Source organism: Paralichthys olivaceus, chromosome 8 (genome assembly GCF_024713975.1).
Source record: "Paralichthys olivaceus isolate ysfri-2021 chromosome 8, ASM2471397v2, whole genome shotgun sequence".
NCBI lineage: Eukaryota > Metazoa > Chordata > Actinopteri > Pleuronectiformes > Paralichthyidae > Paralichthys > Paralichthys olivaceus.
Window position 1 is genome coordinate 24,842,103 of NC_091100.1, and position 24,313 is coordinate 24,866,415.

The 24,313-nt window shown below is 38.9% G+C and overlaps 1 protein-coding gene across 1 annotated transcript in view; it reads left to right on the top strand.

The window, feature by feature from the left end:
• The window catches only part of sorcs3a (sortilin related VPS10 domain containing receptor 3a), a 198,162-nt gene extending 181,217 nt beyond the window's left edge, over positions 1 to 16,945 (top strand). The window contains exons 22-27 of the mRNA XM_020083934.2: positions 63 to 175; positions 8,248 to 8,379; positions 8,490 to 8,589; positions 10,355 to 10,460; positions 11,166 to 11,326; positions 13,494 to 16,945. Of these exons, the coding sequence (XP_019939493.1) occupies positions 63 to 175; positions 8,248 to 8,379; positions 8,490 to 8,589; positions 10,355 to 10,460; positions 11,166 to 11,326; positions 13,494 to 13,552 (671 nt within the window). The 3' untranslated portion in view covers positions 13,553 to 16,945. The remainder of the gene's footprint in view (positions 1 to 62; positions 176 to 8,247; positions 8,380 to 8,489; positions 8,590 to 10,354; positions 10,461 to 11,165; positions 11,327 to 13,493) is intronic.
• Positions 16,946 to 24,313: the final 7,368 nt, after the last annotated feature.

Genomic DNA, 24,313 nt, shown 5'->3' on the forward strand with positions numbered 1-24,313 from the left:
GAATAATGCTCTGAGAGCCGAGTGAATTAATGGTTGATTCCCCCCCCGACTCTTCTCGACAGAATTCTTCAAATCTCTACTTTTATCTTTCTCCCCTAATCTGGACGAGTTCAACCCCGACATACATGAGTGGAGACAGGATGTGGGGAGAGTAATTAAGAAGGCTCTGCTTCAAGTGAGTGATTTTCATTTTCTCTGTCCTTCCATCTCTCCCTCCTTCCTTCAACCCCTCTGTCTCTCTGTCTTCTTTCTTAACTGTCTTTTTCCATCGCCCACTTTCTCTCTCACCCTGCCATTTTTCAATTATTTCCTTTAACCCTGTTGCCTTCGGTGCCCAGTACCTCCAGCTCATTGCTGTGGCAAGATCACACCCTCGGGCCACTCTCTTATTCATCATCAGACAGGTTTGAAGATGCCTCTGCTGTCCTTCTCTCCCAGGAAGTCTTCATGAGCACTGATTCCTTCATTTTAAAAGTCACAGATAAAATTATCCTCAAAACTAAAACCATTAATTTTAACGATACCTGTTACTAAGTCTAGTGTGTGTGTGCATACTTGAACATAGGAGGGCTGGAAGTGCTTTTAGTGTGTGAGTGGGAAGCACACACATTATTTAAAGGGCTACCCATCTCATCATTCACAGCTCATGAATAGCGGACTGCATTTGGCGGTGCTTTACTTTGGGCTATCATATAGGGCATATTGGGAGTTAGAGCTGCAGGTGGGTGCTTTTGGAGGAAGAATTAAATGGTTGAAGGGGATCTCATGAGTAACTCGAATAACCTAGACTGAGGCCTGCGCTTCTGTGCCAATCGGCCAAACCTTTTCCTGGGCAGTCATGTCATTTAAGTCAAATAATTTGACAAAGAAAGATTTTTTTTTTTACTTCTAATTTATGAGGCAAAGTAACAAATATGGGGTAGATCATTTAGACAGAATCAATATTAGCAACCCTGTAGACACATTGGTTTTGTTTATTTGTGAACTCACTCAACTGAAGGTGTAAATTTCACTCCTAAATGAACCGCCAGGGTTATTGATGTGTTCTCAAGCCATTAAAGGACTGTGCACTCCACTAATCACACAAGTCAAAGAGAATTGGATTGTATGAGTATTAGTGACATCACAGTTAAACTCCTTTATTATACCTATGTGCCAAATATTTCAAGTCTGAGGTGGGCTGTAATGAGCACTGACTAAGCCTACAGTACATTCACTATGGAAGTGGGATAAAGCATTATAGGATTTATAAGGATATGCAACTCTTATCTTTGCAAGTGCTTTTATTTCTTATTTTGAGTCAGGGCTGTATTGTTTAGCAGCGGTTAGCTTATTCCTATTTATGTGTCATATTACAGCAGGCAAAAAAAACAAGGCTGCATAACTAATCAGACAGAGTGAGCAAGTGCCCTGCGGCCCGAGAGCTCCATGGAGCTCAAAGGCTCCTCGTTCACAGCGTGGAAAATTAGTTTTTAATAATTTGATAAATCACTTATTTGTTTGTTAATACTGCATGCACCACCAAAGCACAAAATACACCAAAAAATAATAAGGCTGAACATTGTTGTAGAGTTAATTTCTTTTAACGCAGTCATTTCAGTTTAGATTTTGTTGTAGTTTTTGACATGGTACAAATTGAACTAGTAGTCAAACTAGTTCAAAAGGTATCTCATTTTTTTCAAGTCTGTTCTGAACATGCTATTCACACTAGTATTAAATATATATTATATTATTTGCACAAACACATACCACTGTTTATCTGAAGTTATTACAAGGTTTCAGCAGAATTCATTCGATCAGTCAATATCTCGTGGTGTTGCAGTCTTTTCTCACAAATCTCCCCTCTCCCCTGGACAATCAGGGCTGCAGTGGAGGGACAGTAACACAAAGACTCTCTGATAACTTTGAAATTAGTATTTGAAAAGAACCAGGGCTGTGGCATTTTGTCCTCTATCACTTCTGCTGAAATTGATTTGAAAATGGATTGATTTAAGGTCAGTATGAAAGGAGGAATGATAACAGTAAGCAAAACCTGTTCCTTTGTTCATATGGGCACCTGACTATTTATATTTTAAGAGTGTAGGTATTTGGGATTAAGTGGCAGCTTGCAGTGACGTTTGCAGATAGCAACCAACTCAGTACCCCTCACCATCACCTCCCAAGCATGTAAGAGAATCTACGATGGCCTTAGTTCAGATAACATAAAAATCATGAAAGGTCCTCTCCAGAGCCAGTGATTGGTTTGTCCATTCTGGCAGAAATGTGGTGGACTCCATGTAGGTTCAGGTGATTATAGAAAAATGAAAATACACAGCGGTCCTCTGAGTCTTACTTAAAAAACACTCTTAATCAAACATATAAAACAAATCAGTTGGCATGTTATTCCAAGGGGCCCTGGCTGAAAAATAGATGTTCTTACTTCATAGTTACCACCTACACTTGACTGCACAGTTCAAGGCACAGACTTATCACTTTTCTGTTATATTAGCATAGCCTATTTTTTCAGAAGAAATGTACCAGTACCAGAATCGAAGAAAAAAAGACTCTCTACCTTACCTGAATAATTCTGTTCCCCTCTCACACCAAGCTTCCCAATAAGTCAATAATAGTTGTAATAATTATATTTCATACAAGAAATTCAGCTCAAAGTGCTTAAAATACAATAAAGATAAAAATAGAAAAATGTTAATAAAAAATAGAAACATTCTAAGGTGTAACTTATAGAACACAAGTAACTGCATCTCTGATTGTTGTTGGGAACCTCTAATAGATTTGCTGCAGATGATCTCAGTGTTCTAGAGGAACACAGTTAACTAGAGTCAGCTATGTATCCTCGACCATGCAGAGCCTTGTATGTAAGGAGGAGAACGTTAAAGTCCACCCTGTGAGTAACAGGTGACCAGTGCAGAGCAGCTAGAACTGGACTCATGTGTTCTCTCCTCTTGGTTCTGGTTACCAGCCGAGCTGCAGAGTTCTGGAAGAGCTGGAGTCTCTCTATTGTTTTCTTTGGGAGGTCTGTAAAAAGTACATGACAGTAATCCAGTCGACTAGAAATGAAGGCATGAATCAGCCTCTCAGCAGCGGTCTGATTTATAAATGGAAATCAAAATAATTACTATTATTTTACAGGGAAAACTGCATTCTACTCATGAAATGGAATAGTGGATTAAAATGGTATCAGATCCGTTATGTGTTTTGTTATTACATTACATGTGTGTAAAATGGCTTATGTGTCGGTTTTATTTGTTTTCAGCTTTTCCCATTACCCTGTTAGCTTTCAGCACCTCTTGATATCAGTTTGATATCAGCTGGAGAGCTGTTTATGAGGCGGGAGCCGACAAAAAGTTCATTTCCAGACAACCATATTGTCCAAGTGGTGACAGGAAGTCCTTTTTTTTTAACCAGCTATTCGTTATGGTTGAAAACTCCTGCTCGACATGGGAGCCAGTCCACATCTGATGGTCTTTTCAGCATAGTAAACAACTCCCCAGCAATAAAACAAGAGATGAGAGAGGGAACGACTTGCAATTAAAGTTAAGGTCCATTTAACTGAGGTGCAGTGTGTATTGCCCCATAGTCGAATCTTTCAAATCATGACTTTGCACTCTTCACCTATAGGCTCATTTCAGTGCCTTTTGTCTCTACTTGTTCTGAATGCATACTCAGTAATGGAGGTTATTTCATTCCACTCCTTCTAGACACCTCTCACATAGCCATATCGCTTTATAGCTCAAACTCATACAGTTTACAGCGTCCATACTCCCACATAGCTTCCCTCATACAATCTATGAAGCTAACATCTCCACATTGCTTCCCCAAAGGCACCAAAGCAGTTTATTTGGTAAATCATGCACAGTACTGTGATCTTTTATCTTTTCACTCAGTTAAACAATTGTGATGCTGATAATTAACTCTCAGATGACTGAACGCACATTAGCTTCTCCTTCCAATAACTGAAACACAATCTAGATTTATTATTCTGAAGGTAATGATTGGTTTTAGTTTGGTGAGTAAAGATCAGCGGTAGTGTCTGAAGCATTAGTGAAACAGGAGCACTGCTCGTGGAATGGGTCCAATTATTGGATGCAATGACATGTGCAGACATTCATGGTCCTCAGAGGAACACTATTAGAATCCTCTCACTTTTCCTCTGACAGCAACATGAGGCCAATATTTTTCTTTTTTTTATTGAAATAACTCAACTTTTGTATTTAAGGTCTTTGGAGGATGAATCCTGCTGACTTCCTTTCATATTTAATTGAGCACCAGAAGCAAGTTTCTAATCAAAGTGATTTCATGCTAGTCATGTGACTTGTTTGATGGTGGGCTTGTTTGATGGTGGGCTTGTTTGATGGACAGTTGGTCCACCAGTTTGCTCCAGACTAAAATGTTTCACAGTTATTGCACAGATCGACATTTTCCTTCTGAGATTAATAGTTCTAATGGGGATTCCTTAACTACTGCCATCATTAGTTAAAATAATGAACTAGCCAGATATCCTACTACAGTATGTTCCCATCATCCTCAGCTGTACTTTAGGTTTAGTGCTAATTAGGAATGTTAGCATGGTCATACGGTAATTTAGGATGAAGTCAAGCAAGACATTGTACCTATAGACATCAACAGTTTAGCATTGTCATTGTGAGCTTGTTAGCATCCTGAGCTAAATTATGCCCAGCCTCACACAGTTTATACATACATACATATATTTTTTTTTTCTACAGTAAATTGAGTGTGAGCACTTGATTATCCAGATGAAGCATAACCCAAAGATCATCATCTCAGCTTATCTTAGCTTATCTTCTTCAAATAGTATTCCCTAAAATAAACTTGGAACAGGTAACTCAGAGTGTCTCACTTGTCTCACTTGTCTCAATTAGATAATTTTTTATCCAGCAGTAAATTTGCAGAGCATCAAAGGGGAGCGTTCCACTCAGCTTTGTAAACTAATGACTGACTGCAATGAGAACAAACATGGTCTGAGTGTATTGATTTTTTTTTAACAGACGCCATTGCCTCTGTTGCCACCCTATACACTTCATCTCCCCCCACCACCACCCCTTCTCATTGCAAGTCATGCCCACGGCTATCATTTGTCCACTACTTTGGTACTCAAATAGCAATTCCTGTGCTTGATAATTGATGTGCTTTGGCTCTACCCACTCCATTGTCCACCCAGGCCACAGAGAAAAGATAAAAATATCACAGGCTCTAAAAATGAAGAATGATCACCACACAGGCCCTGTGTCCTTTGCTTGTATAAAAAAAGCTATGGGCTTAAAACAATCCTTTTCTGAAAACAAAAACAGAAGCATTTGCTGTGCTTCAACCTATTTTATCAAAAGAAAAATAAGCTTTTGACAACTTTGAAAAATTAGATGAAGCCAGAAAACTTTCACCAAATACGTTTCTTTATTTGTGTCAAGTGAAAAACTGCATTTGCCTGAAGGTAGTCTGGATTTTGACATTCAGTGATTAGAATATTCCCATTGCTGCCTTCACTCAACACTTTACTCACAGTTGATTTCCAAGCTTCTCGGTCAATGCTATTAATGGTGACTTGCTTTATTGATGACTGAACAATTTCCAAAACAAAACCATTAAAAACTTTTGTACTAACATATGTAAGCTGTAATTCCTGATGTTGGTTATTTGATTTAGAGGATGAACATGAACATGAACTGAAATTTGCACTAATGTGCAATTGTGCGTTTTACTAGAAGAAAAGCCGGCAGTGCATCAAACGTAATGAGGCTTCCTCTCGGAGGAGTCTATATATATCCAGATGTATATCCAAAATTGCACAGTAATCCACACAATAGTGCTCAGTCCAATCTGAACCAACCACAGAAAGCAAAAACAATAGACAACACACCATTGCTCCCATGTTGTTTACTCAACTGTCTCACTTTCCATGGGTGGGGATGCCCTTCATGCTCTGCTACAAATCACATTGCTTTGCAGCTATTGTGCAGTAGAGTAGTGCAGAATTTATATAACACAGAAAATGTAGATGTAGATTGTTGTATAAGCATCTGCAGAATGACAACAGAAGACTGAGGTGCCAAGGGAATCAGACTGCACATACACCAGGCTTTTCTTTAAACCAACTTTATTTATATCACACAAAGAGTACAATGACAGATGCAGCACCCTACACTTACTGTTCAGGAGAGGATGTGTTCAGTTCATGCAGAGTGGAAATTTAACCCTCAAGTCCTCATAGGGAGTAACAATAAAGTTGATATTAAGGCAGACATTATCATATCATGTTCAAGAGGCCAAAAATATGTTTTGTGAGTCCACATGACCTATGACCACCCAGGTCTAATCAGTTCATACAAGTGAACACTTGTGCCAAATGTTTAGAAGATTGTTTCAAGGTTTACTTAAGATAACAAGGCAAAAAGGGATTTTGTGATGTTGTGGTTTATGGATTTTAAGGCCGCTGTGCGCAACTATCATAAGACATTGTCAGACAGCATTATCTCCTTTCCTGCTTTGAAGGATGGTCCAGTATGTGCTAAAGGAGAGGAAGCATTAAAACTCCTCTCCTTCTTGCTTTTAGAGAATTCAACCAGCTCTTATCATGGCTGCCACTTACATACTACAGGTCATTTTGTTCAGTGAGGAATGTAATGGAAGTTTTCTGAAAGCTGGTGAAAGGAGAACTCAGGCAGCAGCTGATGTCTCATGCAGAAGATTTGAATGTAGAATTGATGCATCAAGGAGACCAGAAGGTGAAACAATATACAAACGCTGGGGCATCTGAGTTAGATATGTAAGTCCCTGAGTGTAGACACTACAATGTACTGTTGGTTGATCCTTTATCTATAAGCTGACCTTGGGTACTGCTCAGAGAGAGAAGGGAGTATCTGTGGTATTAGCAAGGCACTCTTCTCTTAATAGTGTACAGATATAATGTAATATACAGTAATGTCTGGGGATAAAGAAAAATTCCTCAACAAGGAACCTTTGTCAGCAAAAAAAGACTATTCGACCACAGCCCTGACATCAATGCACCAAAGATTACCATTGTACCACTTTAAGCACATTTGAAGGCAGTCTATGGCCAAAATATTTTAGCAGAGTGTATGCTGAAAATGCCAAAATGTCTGACCTGGAACAGCCCAAATAAGAGACTTGGTCTGTATTGCTTTTGTGTATTTTATCTTCTTTTAATAATCAGACACAGCAAGTGGACTGCTGCTTCCTGTAAGATGAATACGAATCAGGTTAATTTCATATTTGGCTGATTTATTGTATCTACTGATACTTCAGTGGATTTGGATTGTTTCATGTCTTTATCCATGAAGAGATTATAGAGGTATAATCAGTGTGATTCTTCCACTGTAAATACATTTTAAATAAATGTTTAAATATGTTTTTCTGAACTATTATCTCAAAATGTGTGTATGTGTTTAAACAAAAAGTATATTCCCTTAAAGCAGAATTGCACATATAGTCATTGAGTATAACCTTGAGGAATCGAAAACTTGATGAGAAAAAAAAAATTGTGCAACTTGTAATTCATCACTGACTCCTAGCCATCTTTCTCTTTTTAGCTTTAAGTGCCAAGTTTATGTTACCACTTAGCAACCAGCGGGGACTTGGCCGGCAGGTAGTTGTATCTTGTGTGAGAGTAATGGTTATGGTATTTAACTGGGAGCCAGCGCAAGTGGTGAGGGGCGATGTGTTCCCAAGACTGTGTCCCAAAGGATGCTTGAATCTGAATTGTGGACAAACTTACTTAATGATTGGGACAGATGTACTAAAGGAATGGATGAGAGTCTTTGCAACAGACAGGATAAAAAGAGGGGTGTATGCAACAGACAGGATAAAAAGAGGGGTGTATTCTGGATATCTTCCTGATGTGATTTCCATATGTTTATCAAAACACAGCATGGAGTGTTCGATAATACTAATATTTTTGACCTCAGCAACAAAGTATACAACCAATGCAGGGGTGTGACGAAATTCATATTATATTAGCATTCATATGAGGGAAGTATGGCTGTGGAGGAAATCTGTTATATTGATTTAATTATCATTGTCACTCCACGCTCACTGTTGCTTAGCTTGTTGCAGGAAAACTCAAGTAAGTCACTGGATGTTTGTGTCAACTGCACACATGCAATTTTTGTATTTGTGCGCGCAAAGTCCCACATCTTTAATTCATGAAACTAATCGTATCCATCACCTGTCAGAGCGTGACCGCTAATGAAGCCTGTTTCTGCATTGCTGCAGGTGTCCGACTTCCCAGAGGAGCAGCTCTTGGTAGCTGTGTTCCCGGGAGTTCCAACAGCTGCCGAGCTCTTCCTGTTACCTCACAAGAACCAATCAGAGGGCAAGAAAAAGAGTGAGGACGAGCTAGAGCAGGTGTGTGAGACTATGACTTGATTCTACATGACAAATCGTTAAAAAAAAAAAACCTTTTCAAACACTTATTATTCTGACTGAAGAAAAACTGCCTGTGTCTGTTTTAACAGGCGTCTGATGTTATTGTAAGTGCACTGAACCAGAATTTGGTGGAGTTCGAGCTCAAGCCTGGAGTGAGGGTGATTGTGTACAACACACAGTTAACGCTGGGTAAGAAACATTTGCTGTCACAGCTTTTAGCACTGCCATTCAATCATTAACCATAATGTAACGTGCATGTGTAATTAATTTGCCTTTTTTTTGTGTGTGCCAAGAAACAAAACCGTGTCTTGACAACAAATATTTTTCTTTGGTCCACCGATTAAAATTCCTGTCAGTCTGCCGCCATCCGAGGCAACAGAACACAGGGGAGCATGGGAGGGGTTTGATTTTGAGTGGAGCTCCTTGAGACGAGGGATCTTTTATGCCTGCCATCAAAAACCGAACATCTGTTCTATTTCTTTTACAGCCATCCAACCACAAAATGAGTGTTACACTGAGTATAATTATGTTGATTATTTAGTCCTTGAGAAAGAACACTGTACATTTTGAGGACAGGAGGAGAATTGAGAATTGCTTCAGCAGTCAACAACAGAGTTCAGTTCCTAACTCGTGGAGATGGGGAGGCGGGGATGACATTTAAGATCCTCAAACGCACTCCTGCCAAAAAACTAATTGCTGTTATAAGTATCAAATCAATGCTGGATTCATGGAGCCACATCGATTGTAAAAAATGTAGCTGGTCTAGAAAAATCCAACTTCTTTTTACTGGTTGGCAGTCCTCAGTGACTCCAGTGCTCCATTGCTGGACACTATACATATTTTTGTCATTGCTCGACTGGTTTCATTAGACACACAGTCTCTGGAGGCACACAGCCATGAGTTGTCTGTAGCTAAAAGTGTTAGGTATTAACAGCCTGGCATGTGCAGCTCTGTGACGTCCCGTGGTGTGCTGCTCTCTAATGACACTGGAGGTGTACCCAGCTGGATCCCTCTTTATATTTCACCTCGAAGAAAAGGTAAAAAGAATCGTCAAGCTGCTCTGAGAAAGGTCAGGCGCACACATGCCTCCATCTCTGAGAAGAATGGCTCTTCAGTAGCATTGAAGCTGTGGAAAATGCTATGTGATTTCCCTGCAATGAAGGACATTAATTCACCCTTCATAATAATGAGAAGAATTCAAGTCAGATGCCTTGTGTGCAAAACCACAAGCTGTGACATTAATCAGAGCAAGTGCGTGTTTGGTTGGGTTCTTGTTTTTCAGATTTAAAATCCAGCTGTAATATGCAAGCTACCTGCTGCTGTCACATTCTTTGACCAGCAGTAGAAACTGTGATATGAGCATCATCTCATCATGCATGCATCACATATATATCCTGTGCATACGACAGATTATCAGACCCCTCCTTTTCATCACATTTTATATTGTATCCTTATGCTAAAATTTAAAAAAAATATCTCAATATGACAAAGCAAAAACACAATTTTAGACACCTTTACTTATGTTTTATAAAACGAATACTGTAATATTACTTTGATATTTGCATTCAGGCTGATAATACTAAATACTTAGTCTGATCACACATCATGCAGGCTGTTGGTGCATGATTGGTCTCAAAAAGGGGTCCATGCATGTACACATAGAATTTTTACCTTTACCACATGACTAACTCTAAAGTCTAAAACAACTTTCACTTTTCACTTCTAACAATATCTCACTTTGCTAATCGACTTGTGTTCATATTATTTTGGACGATGCAGATTCACTTTTATCAGTTTCTTAATCAGGTTCTTAATGTGTATCTTTTATCCTAATCACGTTCTTAATGTGTATCTTTTATCCTTATCAGGTTCTTAATGTGTATCTTTTGTCCTAACAACACTGAAGCACATGTTACAACATCTGAATCTTTACTGTGCGTTCCTCCTCTCACAGCCCCGTTGGTGGACTCCAGCCCCCGGCACAGCAGCTCAGCTATGCTCATGCTCCTATCCGTCGTGTTCCTGGGCCTAGCAGTGTTCCTCATCTACAAATTCAAGAGGTATCTTTATCTTTGTGATTACTTCCACCTGCTGCACATCCAGCACGACCATATACCTATTACCATAGTCTCCATTATTGATGACTCCAGATGAGCGCAGTCCGTGCCAATCAATTACAGTCCTGTGTGGAAATCTCTTTGGCCGAGTCCCACTAAAGGATGTAGATGTACTTCTTGTTGGATTCCAGTGTGTGAGTCTGGCACACCAGTCAGCTGTGAAATGCAGAGAAAAGGACCATTAAAATGTTTAATATGCGCTTGCTGTTACATGCCCGTTATTTGCTGAATAAATTATTCATACTCGAAATGATTCTCTTGAAAAGTCTGAGGGAAATGGAAAAGCTGTCATTAATTATGGATATGAAATTTTCCCCCATTAGTCTGAAGAGGATGCATTTTTCAAAAAGTCTCACAGCTGACAAAACAGAGCAATTAATAACCAAAATGAATAGTAATTGGAAATAAATTGGTTAGTGACTAAATAAAGATGTATATTAGGTGTTGTAAATGCAGATGCCAATATTTCTGTAATTTGCCCATAAATGATTAACTGGGGTATAATTACAGTAAAGTCACCACAAGTTTTTAAGTTGGGAGGCAACTATCAGCATCCAGCAACAGAAGAGTTTCCTTTGAGTTTAGTTGTGAAATGCATAAGTTTGTCTTTCTCTCATTTGGCAAATCTCTTCTTTCGCACATCTTAAGAAAAATACCTTGGATCAACATATATGCTGAGGTGAACCAGGAGAAGGAGCAGGAGATGATTGGTTCAGTGGGCCAGGGCGACAGCACGCCAAAAATCACCCTGAGTGAGTTCTCCACTTCCAAAGAACTCATGGAAAAGGAACTGGATGCCAGGGTCAAAAGTAAGTGCAGAGTTTTCATAATGATAGAAAATGATGTATAATCTAAATGTTTATCCACTGTCATTACTATCAGTGGCATAGACAGTTCCTTGAAAGGGATTCTGTTCTCCTTATGATTTTTAGTTTGTATTGGAGATCAAAGTCATCCTGCTGCATGTGCAGAATAATTGTGTGCAAATTCAGTCCTCAGGCATATTTAAAATAATGAATTTGAATTATTTTTTAAATAGACAGTTGGCAACTGAACATCCTTCTAGCTTTGTTTTTTTTTTAAATCTTTCAGCAAAGAGGCAGAGGCAGCCACAGAGTAGAGGCACTCCTTGAAGAGGTTTAACACAGTAAAGAATAGATTCCTGCACAGCCTGCAGTTCTGAGGAAGATGAATCATTAATAAAAGCAACATGTTTAAGAATGCAGCCTCGAGATTCAATAACCCAACAGGAGCATGGAGAGAGCGGCATTAATCACAATTCTGTTTGGTCACAATATGACTTGATTTGAAAGAAAACTTCAGGCCACCATGAAAACAGCAAGTTTGTCTCTGGCATATTCAGTAAATACTGCCGACCCTGACCCTGTCTGTTCTGCAGTAGTACCGGCAGAAAACATCACAAGTTAGCAAGTTAGCAATCCCTGGACTCACAGTGTTCTGTGATGGTTTAACCAAACATGTCGAAAGCAGCTCTTGCAGGTTCCCAGCTTTACATGGGCGTTGAAATTCAGGGCTGGAGAGAAATGGAAACATGTCTTTCACCTATTTTGGACACCCTCATGCACCAAAGCATGCTGCTTAACTGCCATGTGAAGGTTTTTCTTCAACCTCCACAGAGTATATTCAGTCCATTATACAATGAGCTGAGGTTTTGTCTTGTACTGTAAAGATTAGAAGATAATATATTATGGCTGTACTGAGATATTAAATAATGTAGACTAGCATAATTAGTTAGTTTTAAAACACATTAGAGTAAAATAGAAAGCACTATGAAATCCAATTAACATATTTGTACATCAAGAAAAAAGTAATAAATGAAATAATAGCGCTAGAAGAAGAGGATCAGATGGGGATGTGAGGGTTGAATTGAAAATAGACATTTCTGTTACTTCCACTGATCAAAAACTTCAGAAAATTTGTTACAGTAATGGATGCAATCATCACTTCACAAGAGTTAAACACACAGCAGTGCTACGGTAGATGTTTATCTACCAAAGGCACAAGTAATTGAATGATAAGCTGACTGATCGATATGCAGTGACAGAAAAATACCCCAAATATGAATAATTGATCAGTCATTGTTGAAGCCGAACAAAGGTCACATATAACCTGGATTCTTTTGAACTTTCAAACAAAGCAATCTGCAGATTTAATCTTGGCATTTGGGAAAATTGACTTTTCATAGATGAATTTTTTACTTGTCGTCCTAGAATGTGTATTATTATAAAGGGGTTCGCAAGAGGCAGAAAAGAATAGTCAGTGCAGAAGAGCCAACGAACAAAGTTCTTAATATGAGTGTCACTGGATACCACATTAATAATGCAACTCAGTGATGTTTTTCATTAGACCCTCTCCAATTGGTTAAAAGGACACCTTCATTGAAATTCTCACTGCAGGCTTTCCGTCATATATGTGTAATGTCCAATCCCCAGGTGAGATAACCCTAATGAGACCTTAAACCCCCAATGATATCATCAGGGTTGTTTTTTTCAAACCTAAGGATGCTGCTACTGCAGAGCCACTTAAAACACTACATACATAAAATACTACACGTGAAACAGAAATACTACACGTGAAACAGAACTCTCTATATGTAAACCTCACCTTTATGTGCAACATCTGTGGAGTTGCCCTTTACATTTTACACTGATCTCTGATTCAACTCATGTACAACTAAGCTGCTCTCTCATGCTGAAGTGACATATAGTTCATTAATCATGAATTTCAAAACTGCCCGTTCGTTAAATTATCAAAGACAATTTTTTTATAATGGGACGCTTTCTGATTCCCATGCCTTTTACAACTTCAGAGCCTTTGATTATACACCACATTTAAAATTCAGTAATCAATGCAATGGTTCAGTATCAAAGAAGAAGAATTTGTTTTAGAGCCATAAAGTGACAGCGCTGAACTAACCAACTTCGTTCTTGGCCTGTTTTTCTTCTTTTGTTTCAGGGGGAGTTGGAAACGCCTGCGAGAGCACAAGGGAGATTCCAAACTGCACTAGCGTGTAAAGCCGGAGAACACGTCAGTTCATGTACAAAGCAAAGTATTACCGTGTCGGGGTTCTCTTTTTCTGTTTTGTAATTCAACACAGCCGATGTTAATAGTTTTCTAAAGGGACCTCATTTATACAGACTTGCATGGATGTCTCGTTCAACAACATCCATGCAGCAAATGTCAATTTACTCAATGAGATTATTGTAATTACTGGCAAAACGTGTTCAGTTTTGTGGATGTATAAGCTACATAACGACATTCATTTGCAGAGTGAAATATCTTTGATCGACGCCTATGAAAAGTTATGTACATTTCCTAAGAAGTTTGCTTTTAAAAATAATTTCTGCTTATATATAGACTATAATGTCTGAGTCTTCAGTCAAACAGGGCATATTATTGAAATGTACAATATTATCATCTGTTCTGTTTAATGTATATATTATTACTTTCTACATGCTCGTAGTCTGAGTACCATGGCAATGACAGAAGATCTTACGATGGTCTGTTTTTGAAAGTGTGTTAAAAAAGTCAAACATTACTTAAAGAAAATCAACTTTGTTTTGCTAAGGTCCTTGACTTGTGCATGTTCTTACTGAGGACACGGTTTCTGTGTTGTAGATAGACAAGTGTTGTAAATAGTTATTTTCTAATCATTCATCAAAAGAGTCCAGTGGATTTTGCCTAGATTTCAGTTCTGCTCTTATTTTCTTCATTTGCTGTTGGGCGGTATGTATCTAGTGCAAAGCGTTTATCTGTTAATACAGGTTCTTCCAGCAGAACTGTATTAGCATATTACAGATTTAACTTCCCTCCATTTTGGCGGAAATTAAATGAAAGGATCAGTCTGAACATGATCATGTTCAATATGTTTATATTTTCATTAGACGAATAGACTGATACTATAGATATTCAAACATATTACAAAGATTACTTTAAAATCTGGTGAAGTCATCGAGTCTGAACTATGTGAACCAAACGTTTGCCATCAGCATCAGTGCATTACAGTGTTTCTTTGAGTAATTGGCTGTTAAGAGTTCTGGTTAGGCCTCAGAACAAAAGCTAAAACACAATGAAGACGTTATTATACTTTGGTTTCCAGTGATCACATTCACAAGACTCAAATGTTAGGAGAAAGATGACAATATAAAATGTGACATTATAGTTTATATTTACATCCTCTAAAATACCAGAGAGCCTAGTGTTGGGTTCTTGTAGCTGCTTCCATTTGGATTTAGTTACTGTTTGACTGTTTTCAGCCAATGAGTCCAACTCTTTGTCATCTTGGATCATGGAGTGGACCAGTGTTCACTTCTAAGATATTTTGGCGTTCTTCAGTGGAAGGGGTGTAGAATTGTCATCCATTTGTGTACAGTCATTTATCCAGACTAAAATATCTATATACCATTTAGATGGATTTTGACCTGCGCAGTGTCCAAGGGATTAATTCAAATTTTGGATGATGCCCTGATACCACCTAGCACCACTGTACAGTTACAAAAGTTGTTTTTAACTGAAATGGCTTGACAACTACTGTATGGATTGTCCTGATAATTTCTACAGGCATCTAACCTCCTCAAAAAGAAGCATTGTGTCTTTGGTGACTCGCTTGTCCAGTGCTTTGGTTTCCCATGAGCCTCAGGTGCACTTTATATTTTGTGCTAAGTATCAAATGTTATGCTAACAGACTAATTGCTGTTATCATGTCTAATTACAGTTCTTGTCTATTATCTAGCAAGAGTGTGAAGACACATATAGGCAATTTTAGCACAATTAAACGTTTTTCATCTATGGAAATGACATAATTGTCAGCAGCTACAAAAATATGATTACAGGTCAAAATTCTAAATTACAAGTTTCAGTTATTTATTTACGTAGATACTTGCTCATGTTAGAAATTTAAGTTCATTTTATTGAATCAAGCCCTAGGCCTATTGGTATTTTAGAGGATCTTGCATTGCTTAATGCAAAAAATATATATTTAAATTTGATAGCTCATTATTTCCTTCACTAATGAATATAACACTGGTCTGGAATGAGCCCTTTCTTATGTGGTGCTTGCTCAGGTTCTTGGGGTATTCGCTTCATACATCACATTGTTGGTTTTTTTAGTTTTTGTAATTTTTGTTGGTTGTCACAGAGTGTCATGATTATATGCACTGCTCCTTCTGCCACAATTCTCATTCAGGTGACATAATCAAGTAGAAAGACTGGAACAGTGTATGAAAGTGTCTCGCAGTGCACAAACAGAGCAGATACAGGACAACTGAGATGGGCTGATATCATTAACCCACTCTCCCTTATGCACATCAGGCCACTTCCACAACCCAACTCACTCATTTGCGTTTCATTTAAAATGAGGGAGTTGTGTCCTCCCAGCATGCATCTGTTCACCTGTTTTGGTTCCTCCAGTCCTACGAGGTGGAAGTCAACCTCCAGGTATTAAAAATAATGGTAGTCAGAGACAGCCGGACAGTCGGACAGCCGCGCTGAACGGCACGCTGTGCAGAGCTCTCCCACAATGCTTTTTTCAAAATTAAAGTCAACAGCAGTTGCAGGAGAAGCGCGCGGGTTGCCACATCACATATGCATTACCTCAAACGGAGTGCTCTCATCTCAAAGCAAACAGCCAAGCCTTGTTACTGCAGACACACACTGAACAAAGATTGTTTTATATCTTTGTTGTTTTCAACACATGTCATAAGCAAAGGGTTGTTTGCCTGGCTGGATGTTGTGGATGTTGTTTGGGCGGGGGCTTTGATGGTGTCACCTGTTCTGATTCTTAATAGCATAACAGGATTAGGAGGAACAGAAAATGAAATATCAAATAGTTTGCACTGCCCACATCTCTAACCATACTTGTAGTGCATTTTTCTTCTTGCCTCATCGACCCTTTGAATTTGTGAAGAATGTATGATGACTACACTGGTTCATTACCAGGCTATGTAGAAGCTGTTGCCGGGAAAGAGTTTGGCACTCCTTAAAAGTCTGTAAAGAAAGTAAAGAAAGGCTACAGAAAATGTGCATTGGATCTGCACAGACAAATAGGGAACTGTCACCAGTGAAAGGAACCTTTGTGTTTTGGTTGATTTCCTGGTGTTTACTTCCTTATTGTTCATCCAATCACCACCCTGATCAACTGGAAACAGCTGTCTCATCTGATATCTTAAATGCCACATTACACTGTTCGATCCAGACCTCTGAGGGAATCCATACTTGACAAATAAGAGATTCTTGCGATTGTGATATTTCAGAAGGCAGAAGCATTGTAATGTTCTTCAGTGCACAAAAATCTACAATGCATGCATGATCAGTAATGTTCCGTTTCATCTTTATTTCGATATTTCTACGGTAAAGAAACTGTCATTTTGAAATTGTTTCGAATAAATGTATTTTTGTACATCAACGCATTCATTCTCCGGGTGATCAAATTCTTGTGAAGTGAATGGCTCAGAGAAGATGATGTCTGCTGCAAATTACACTGTTCGCCCGATGACTCAATGTGCCTGTACCAGTCTGCAGCACAGAAGCACACAGAGACATTAGAAAAACCACGCAGAGCACTGTTCCTGTCTTGCTGCCACACCAGCACAGTGCTCTCGGATTTCTGCCAGTCACCGAATTTACAGAAAATAGTAAAATGGTAAAAGGGAACTTTGCTGGGAATGTTACCAGTTTGTTCCTACTGTTAACCATGTAGTCACACCAGAGTAACAACCTGAATTAGATTCTTGTGTTGTTTTATTTGTCTCTAACAGTTTGTGGCTCAAAGAGCTCATTACATAAAACACAAAAAGATTACAAAGCTGGACTCAAACGCTCTCTCCCACTTTAAACCATTTAACATGTCATAGTATGCTGTATACTAAATACATATATTATCTTGTTTATTGTTAAAAAGAAAAGAAAAAAGATACAGACAGCATTTTTAAATGGTCTTTAGCCATGTAATCAGACTAAAGTATGCAGCCAAATCCAATTTCAACTTTAATGAGGAGTCGAGGGGTCAACTAGACTGGCATTTATATCGCATCATTTTATCTCTTACTGTGCATGTTAATACATTTGGATCATTCTTTAGTTCAAGTCTCTCCTGATTGAACTTTCATGGTGCAATCAATGCACTTTATAAAAAGGGAGATGGCTCCAGCATCGACCAGCAGAAATGGAAACATGACGCTCATGTGGACACCTCAGTGCTGTGGAATTACAGACACTGCAGCGACACCATAATTTGAGACTCTATAGGCTATGGACAGCATGGATATGTCAGCAAGGCAACAAGTTACTAGCTGCCATTCACACCCGTTGACAGTGTGTTTGATTTGCAGTCATTTGAATGTTGCAATTGGACAATCTCTGCACTTGAAAGGGTTAGCACCAGGTTCAGAGTCACTCTTAGACATGAATAGCTCAAGAGGCTATGACCCGGACCTTGCAGCCACAGCGTTGTGTGGCCTCAACCACAATATGATATCGATTGGGGCTTTAATCATGACTGCAGGGGTAGTGTGACTTCACGGTTCTCCAGTCAAATCCATGCTTATCTCTCTTGACCCTGAGAAGTAACTACACAAGAATCCTGATTACCAATGTCCATTCAGTCAAAAGCAGATGATTGAAAGCAAGATATGCTGGATGACATTTCTCTGGAGAGAGGACAGGGTTTTCATCACACCTCCACCAGCCCCTGCTCTCTGCTACCACCCACCCTCGTGGGATTACTTCCACCGGAGTGTAAAAATACCTTGTCACTTAATAAAAGCAATCCACAATTACAGATGGCTTCTCTTCTTTAGCTGTATTCTGTGGACATGGCAGGTTAGACTTCGACATGAAATGGAATTATTGGAAGTATCATTGCAAGATGGCAAAGCTGGCAAAAACAAAAGCCATTTGTCTTTATTCACCAGGGAAGTCTGAGAGCAGCCTCATTATACTGTGGTTTGAATTAATCTCGGGCCCCTTTCTCGCCCTTTCACCTTGGGAGCATGATACAATGGATTTCATGGCTCTTAGAATCCTGAACACATACTCAAAACCTCAGTGCAGGTTACTGATAGACTTGTATGTCAGGTGGAGGACAGGGATACAGTACAATGAGGCAGTGCAGGATTAATGTGGCAAAAACAGATAAAGGTTTTATTCCCCAATTTATTCTGCGCTGGTAAATTGTTTTACTACAGGACAGAAGAAAATAAGTCAGGCAGAGACATATTCAAGATTGACATTTGGATTCAGCGTAGAAAAGCATTCATTTGTTTTAAATTGTACTCTGAATTTTGCGACAGATTTTGTGATGTTCCCACATCTGTGGCTGAATTTATCGACAAGTGCTATTAATATGTAGGAAAACAATCAGGATTGCCAGAAAACAATTCCAGTCACCGGCTGTAGCAAACAAAATGGGTAATAAATAGATCCATTAGATAAATAGTGAAAAGGAAGTAAAACATACTTTTTGACTGAACCACCCACCCTCGCATTTTATAGGTATCTAAAGAAAAGGGGTGCAACAGATCACAAAAGTCACAGTGTCTGATCAGATCATGGTTTTCAGATTAGCAAATAGGGAGACAAAAACAACTACTCTATTTATTAAAGAACAATTATAACAAGGAACCTTTGGAACATTCCAGCTGTACAATGTTTAAATAAAGTTTTAAACTGAACTATTTCTATCCAACTTGTAAATCTAGGTGCTAAATAATCAGTAGTGAATATAAAGTGTTTCACATATTTCCTAATGCCCCCCCCCCCCCACACACACAAAATGAACACCTCTTATAATAATATAAGATATGTCTTCGTGTTTTGCTCAGTTGATTCATTGTAGAGCTGTCTGCAGCTCTGTTGCAAGTGAGAGGGAACAAAGTGCAGGTCCGTCTGTGCTACCACTACAAAATGAGTCAACCTTGTGGGAAACACCGGTCTTACGTCCCAGTCCCTCCACAGAGGGTGATGTTGCTTCAAATGTGTGGCCATGCTAGATGCATTTTCATTATCAAATGGCTTTCTTGTGGCACAATGCCTACATAATGTAATGGTTTTTATCCACCACCACTACTTCCGTCATCAGTTTTTAACCAGAAAGTCAAAATGCTCAAAAACATTTAACTTAATGATGTGGGAGGCTTCTCCAATTCTTCCACTCCTCCCTCCAGTAGCCATGGCTCTCATCATCAACTGCTTTAAACATGTGCTTGTTTCACATGAACACACAGATGCTTGGGTTTAACAGAATCCCTGCAAGAGTATGATGCAATTACTGGAAAGGGACTGCGAAATTGTATTTTACACTAATATGTAAACTTTGCAATTAATCTGCATATTACATGCATTCTGAAATGTAAGGGTAGATCTGTATGAATCAACCATGGTTCATTACACCAACACTAAAGAGCCTCTATTCCACCCAAATGTAGATCATTGGTTTATTAATGGCCAAGAAAGACAATCTGAATCCACGTGCATATGTATCCACTACTGTTTTGCAAATAATAAAATGGTTGCATAGAGATGAACAGCTGGTGCTGCAGAGGAAGAGGAATCAACAGCGTAGTGTAACAAAAAGAGCTCCAATCAGTCCTGAAACACTGTCATACTATGTACAACATGTTTAATACAATGACATTGTATTAATCTCATAAAATAATCTACAGAAGATTACAGTCATCTCTTTCCACAGCACAGATCTGAAGCTGTCATCTGCTGCTTCTTTTCAGCTTCACACACTTTCACTATTTAATTAATTGTGAAATCAAATTATTGCCTCAAACAAGCCAAATATTCCTAGTATTTCATGCTCAGGTAGCACAGCATGTTTGTTTGATTCCGACTGTGAGAACAACATGAAGAATATCATTAGGTATTTGGCTTATTTTTTATATTCATTCCCACCAAGCCACTAATTGCATGGAGCAGGCCTGACTGATTGTTTTGTTTTTACCTTTTCTTATTACTGTACCTCCAGAAAGAGGCTTTTACTCCTATTTCATCACAGAGATTGTTGTTGTGCTCCGATGTTACAAATGCAAAAATGTCAATGTCATGTTTGAAACCATCAATAGTAAAGGAACAGTTGAGGTTATATGCTCGATTGCATATCTCAACAGCAGCTGCTCCACAGTAAAATTCTTCCTCTGAGCTCCACAGAGTTTCTCATATGTGTTTTTTATTACAGGGTAAGTAAAACTGAGGTTATTTTAAAACTGATTACAAAGCAATTGAAATGAATGTTTAACTGTCACTCACAAGTTGCAACCATACCTTATAAATTCGAGTAGGTATAATCTGATTGTTATACACTGATTGAGAGTTTACAGATTATTTGTAACATTAAACTGATCTTGGGTGAATATTAGTATATATATTGAATATTCAACAAACAACTAGTGAACCATTACAGGGTTCGAGTCAGCCAAACAGTTTGTAAATTCTGTAAATGTATTTGGACTATCCACATAAACTGTAATTCCTTTCTTCGTAATTACCGCTTTACATTACTGTTGAGTTTTTCAACATGAATCTGGTTACAGCAACTCAACCTGATGTAAAATCGATAATTTTGAGCTATTTTCTGAAACTGCAAACAAAAGATAGAGGGGATATCTATGTTGTTTTACAGTGCAGGATTGCATACACAAGCCATTGGGCAGGGCTCCTGCATATTGAACTTCTGTAATCATGATAATCAATTTATTAAATTTACCACATTACACAGGCAGAGGCACTTAGTGAGATCAAAAGCTCTTGCTCAAAGCTCTTTGCTTGTCCAGGAGCTCCACCAACACTAAGCCAGTGAGGCAGACTGCAGGGACACTGACCTTTGGTAATGCTGTCACCAAAAAAGACAGGTTTCATAAGAGATAACCAAAGCTGGGCTTCACAGAGAGGAAGCTCCCTCTGCACCAGTTACCATCTGAATAACATAGGAGCACTGACCCAACCGAACAAATTTCTGTTTTCTTGTCATTGTTCAAAATATTGGACAAAGACAATAAGCACCCAAGAGTGATCTTTGTAGCTGCCATGATCTTCCCCATGAGCGAAAGACTTCCAGACTCATTTTAGGTTTTCCTGTTTTATTTAGAAATGTATTTTACTCATTTGTTTACTGATGTTTTACTTCTTGCAATCTTCGTGATGCCCTGCTCCTAATGTGCTGCATCTGTGACTTGCTCCCTCCACCCCCTGTTTTTATTTGGTCCCTGTAATCTCCCTCATTCACACTCCATCCATTTGATCAGTTCCCTCATGCCTCACTGTGTCTCTTGAGTTTGTATCTGTTTTGTATCCTGCTCTGAATTCACCTTCCTGTCAGTTGGAGAAACTGCAAAACATCTTAACGGAACCCATCTGCCTTTGTGTGTGTCTGTGTAACAGACCTCTAATCTTCTGCTGAAATTCTCTGTCACTACATTTACACAAAATGAAATGCGACCTCAGTCTGAACAGCCATGTGACCTGTATCGGAATTCAATGTGACTTTCACGCTCTATATCAACATAATTTTGCGCAGGTGAAGGGGCGGGCGGGTGTCACTAACAAACATGGAGGACAGCTGAGATGGAGGTAGTCAATGGAGGGCCAGTGAGGTTTTAAACCTCTTGGGATGGCACCTCTCTACAAGTAAAACCTGATGGAGGTTTTTATCTCAGTTTGCTTTCAAACAGACATGTTTTTTACTGACTTTTCTCTTTGAGTACTTCCGGACAAAGCGTACTGCTTGTGACTTCTTTCTCTTCTGCGCATACCAAGTCACATCAGGGCTGTGATCAGTTCAGCTCGAAGTGTGATACTGGACACATTTAAAAGGAGAATGTGAACAACTTCATAAAAAATCTGAATTGAATTGAAGGCTTGCAGTGTGAATGTAGCTTTATTTTCAGCCAGTCTCCCAGTTCGCTAGCCACCAGTGTGTCTCTCAGACGACTTGGCATTAGTCTGGTCCAGAGTCAGCTTTCTGCCTAGTTCTCAGTCTGTAATTGAGCAGCTATGTGTTGGAGGCCTCAACTCAAAAACAGCTCATTCACTTTAATGGGGTCCTGCATTGCTGGACTGCAACATGGTTCAGTTGCTTCTCTCTTGTCTGTGTAAACCCTGCAAAACTGCTTCTATTCTCCAGTCAGCGGCCTGGCTGACAGCTTCACCTGGTTCCAAATATGTCTGCCCTTTCAACACTCCTGCCTATATCACCAGTCTTCAGGCCCTTCTTCAAAGTCCCTCCGACTGTCTACAAGTTGTCCTCCAGGTCAGGATCCTGAGAAATATCACCCATGCCATTAACTTCTTGGTGTCCAGAGATTTGCCACCTGATTGACCTCTGAAGAGGTACTGCCTTCATTCCTCCCTGACTTATCCTGTGCTTCTGCTCTGTTCTTTTGTGTTGCCATATGTCTCTTGAGTTTTGATTACCTGTTTTGCATCCTGTTTTCATTTGCCAGCCAGAGTAACAGTTTACCCTACCTGCCTCGGTATGTGTCTTTGTTTGGGTCCTGAAATTGTTAAATTAAAAAAAATGTAAAAATTAAAACTGTTAAACATGTATAAATAAACTTACTGTTGGACAATAATTTTGTTTTGTTCATGATTTCATACTCACAGATGGATTTTATGAATATGCATCATCTACCTTATGTATAAGCTGTTAGAGAGGCCAGCATGTTGTATCAGTTAGAATGACAAGCCAAGGGCCATTTGTCAACCTCTGAATATTCATCATTGTTCCTTACTGAGCTAAACAACTAAATAAATCCTGGCATTATGATGGAAGCACCAAGGATACTGTTTGCTCGTAGCATACTGTGAGTGGCTTACCAAAGCAAGACAGCCCACACATCAAGACTTTTTCCACTGACATTCACTGAATGTTATTGTCTTGACAGTTTGTATATACAAAGTTAATACACAAGGACACACTGGTGGACTCTCAAATCCACCAGGAAAACACATTTTTGTGTTTTTTCTGTACCAACAAAATGGACATCCTCTAAAAAAGTGTAAGAAAAATATGTTTTTCCTCCTGCAAATGTGTATGTGAAAAATCCACATCAGGTTTATTGCCAAGTAGGTTCTCACAGTGGTTATTGTATATAACAAAAAGTAATGCAACTTTTATAAGTCAGGAAGCCTAAATTGAAAAAGGGAACGTAAAATAAATAAATATAAAAATAAGTATGATGTTATTTATATCAAAATCTGTGCAGACTATTCACTGAGGATTGTGTAAAAGTGCAGTGTGATGCAGATAAAGAATATATGCAATGTTCAAGCTTGTATTTCAAAGACGATACAATCCTAAACAAAAGATGTTTTGATATACAGTGTCAGTCAGAGTGTGTAGAACTAATGTTTCAGTGTGATGGACCTGAGCCTCCTGCCAGAAAGGATAGTCTAGATGGTTGAGTCAAAATATGTCCCTTAAAAGGATATAACTGCAGCCAATCATCAGTGCACATAATATACTGCAGTCTTATGGCTGGCACCAGAATTTGTTCTCCACCTGTGGCTGGACCTAGATGTGCAGGGACTAAGAAAACAGTATTTTTCAGAGTAACTCAAAAGAAAGTTCTTGTTTTAACTCTAAAAGAACATATGGCACTCAAAACATTGGATATATGTATTGTTTTGATTTAAATCGGACAAAGGATATTCAACAAACTATTAGTGACCACAGGGAAGCAAAAAACATCTTTCAGCACTGGACAGCGCCCATGCAGCCACAGTTGATAACACAAGCACATTGAGAGGCAATAATAAAACCAAGTGCATTCATC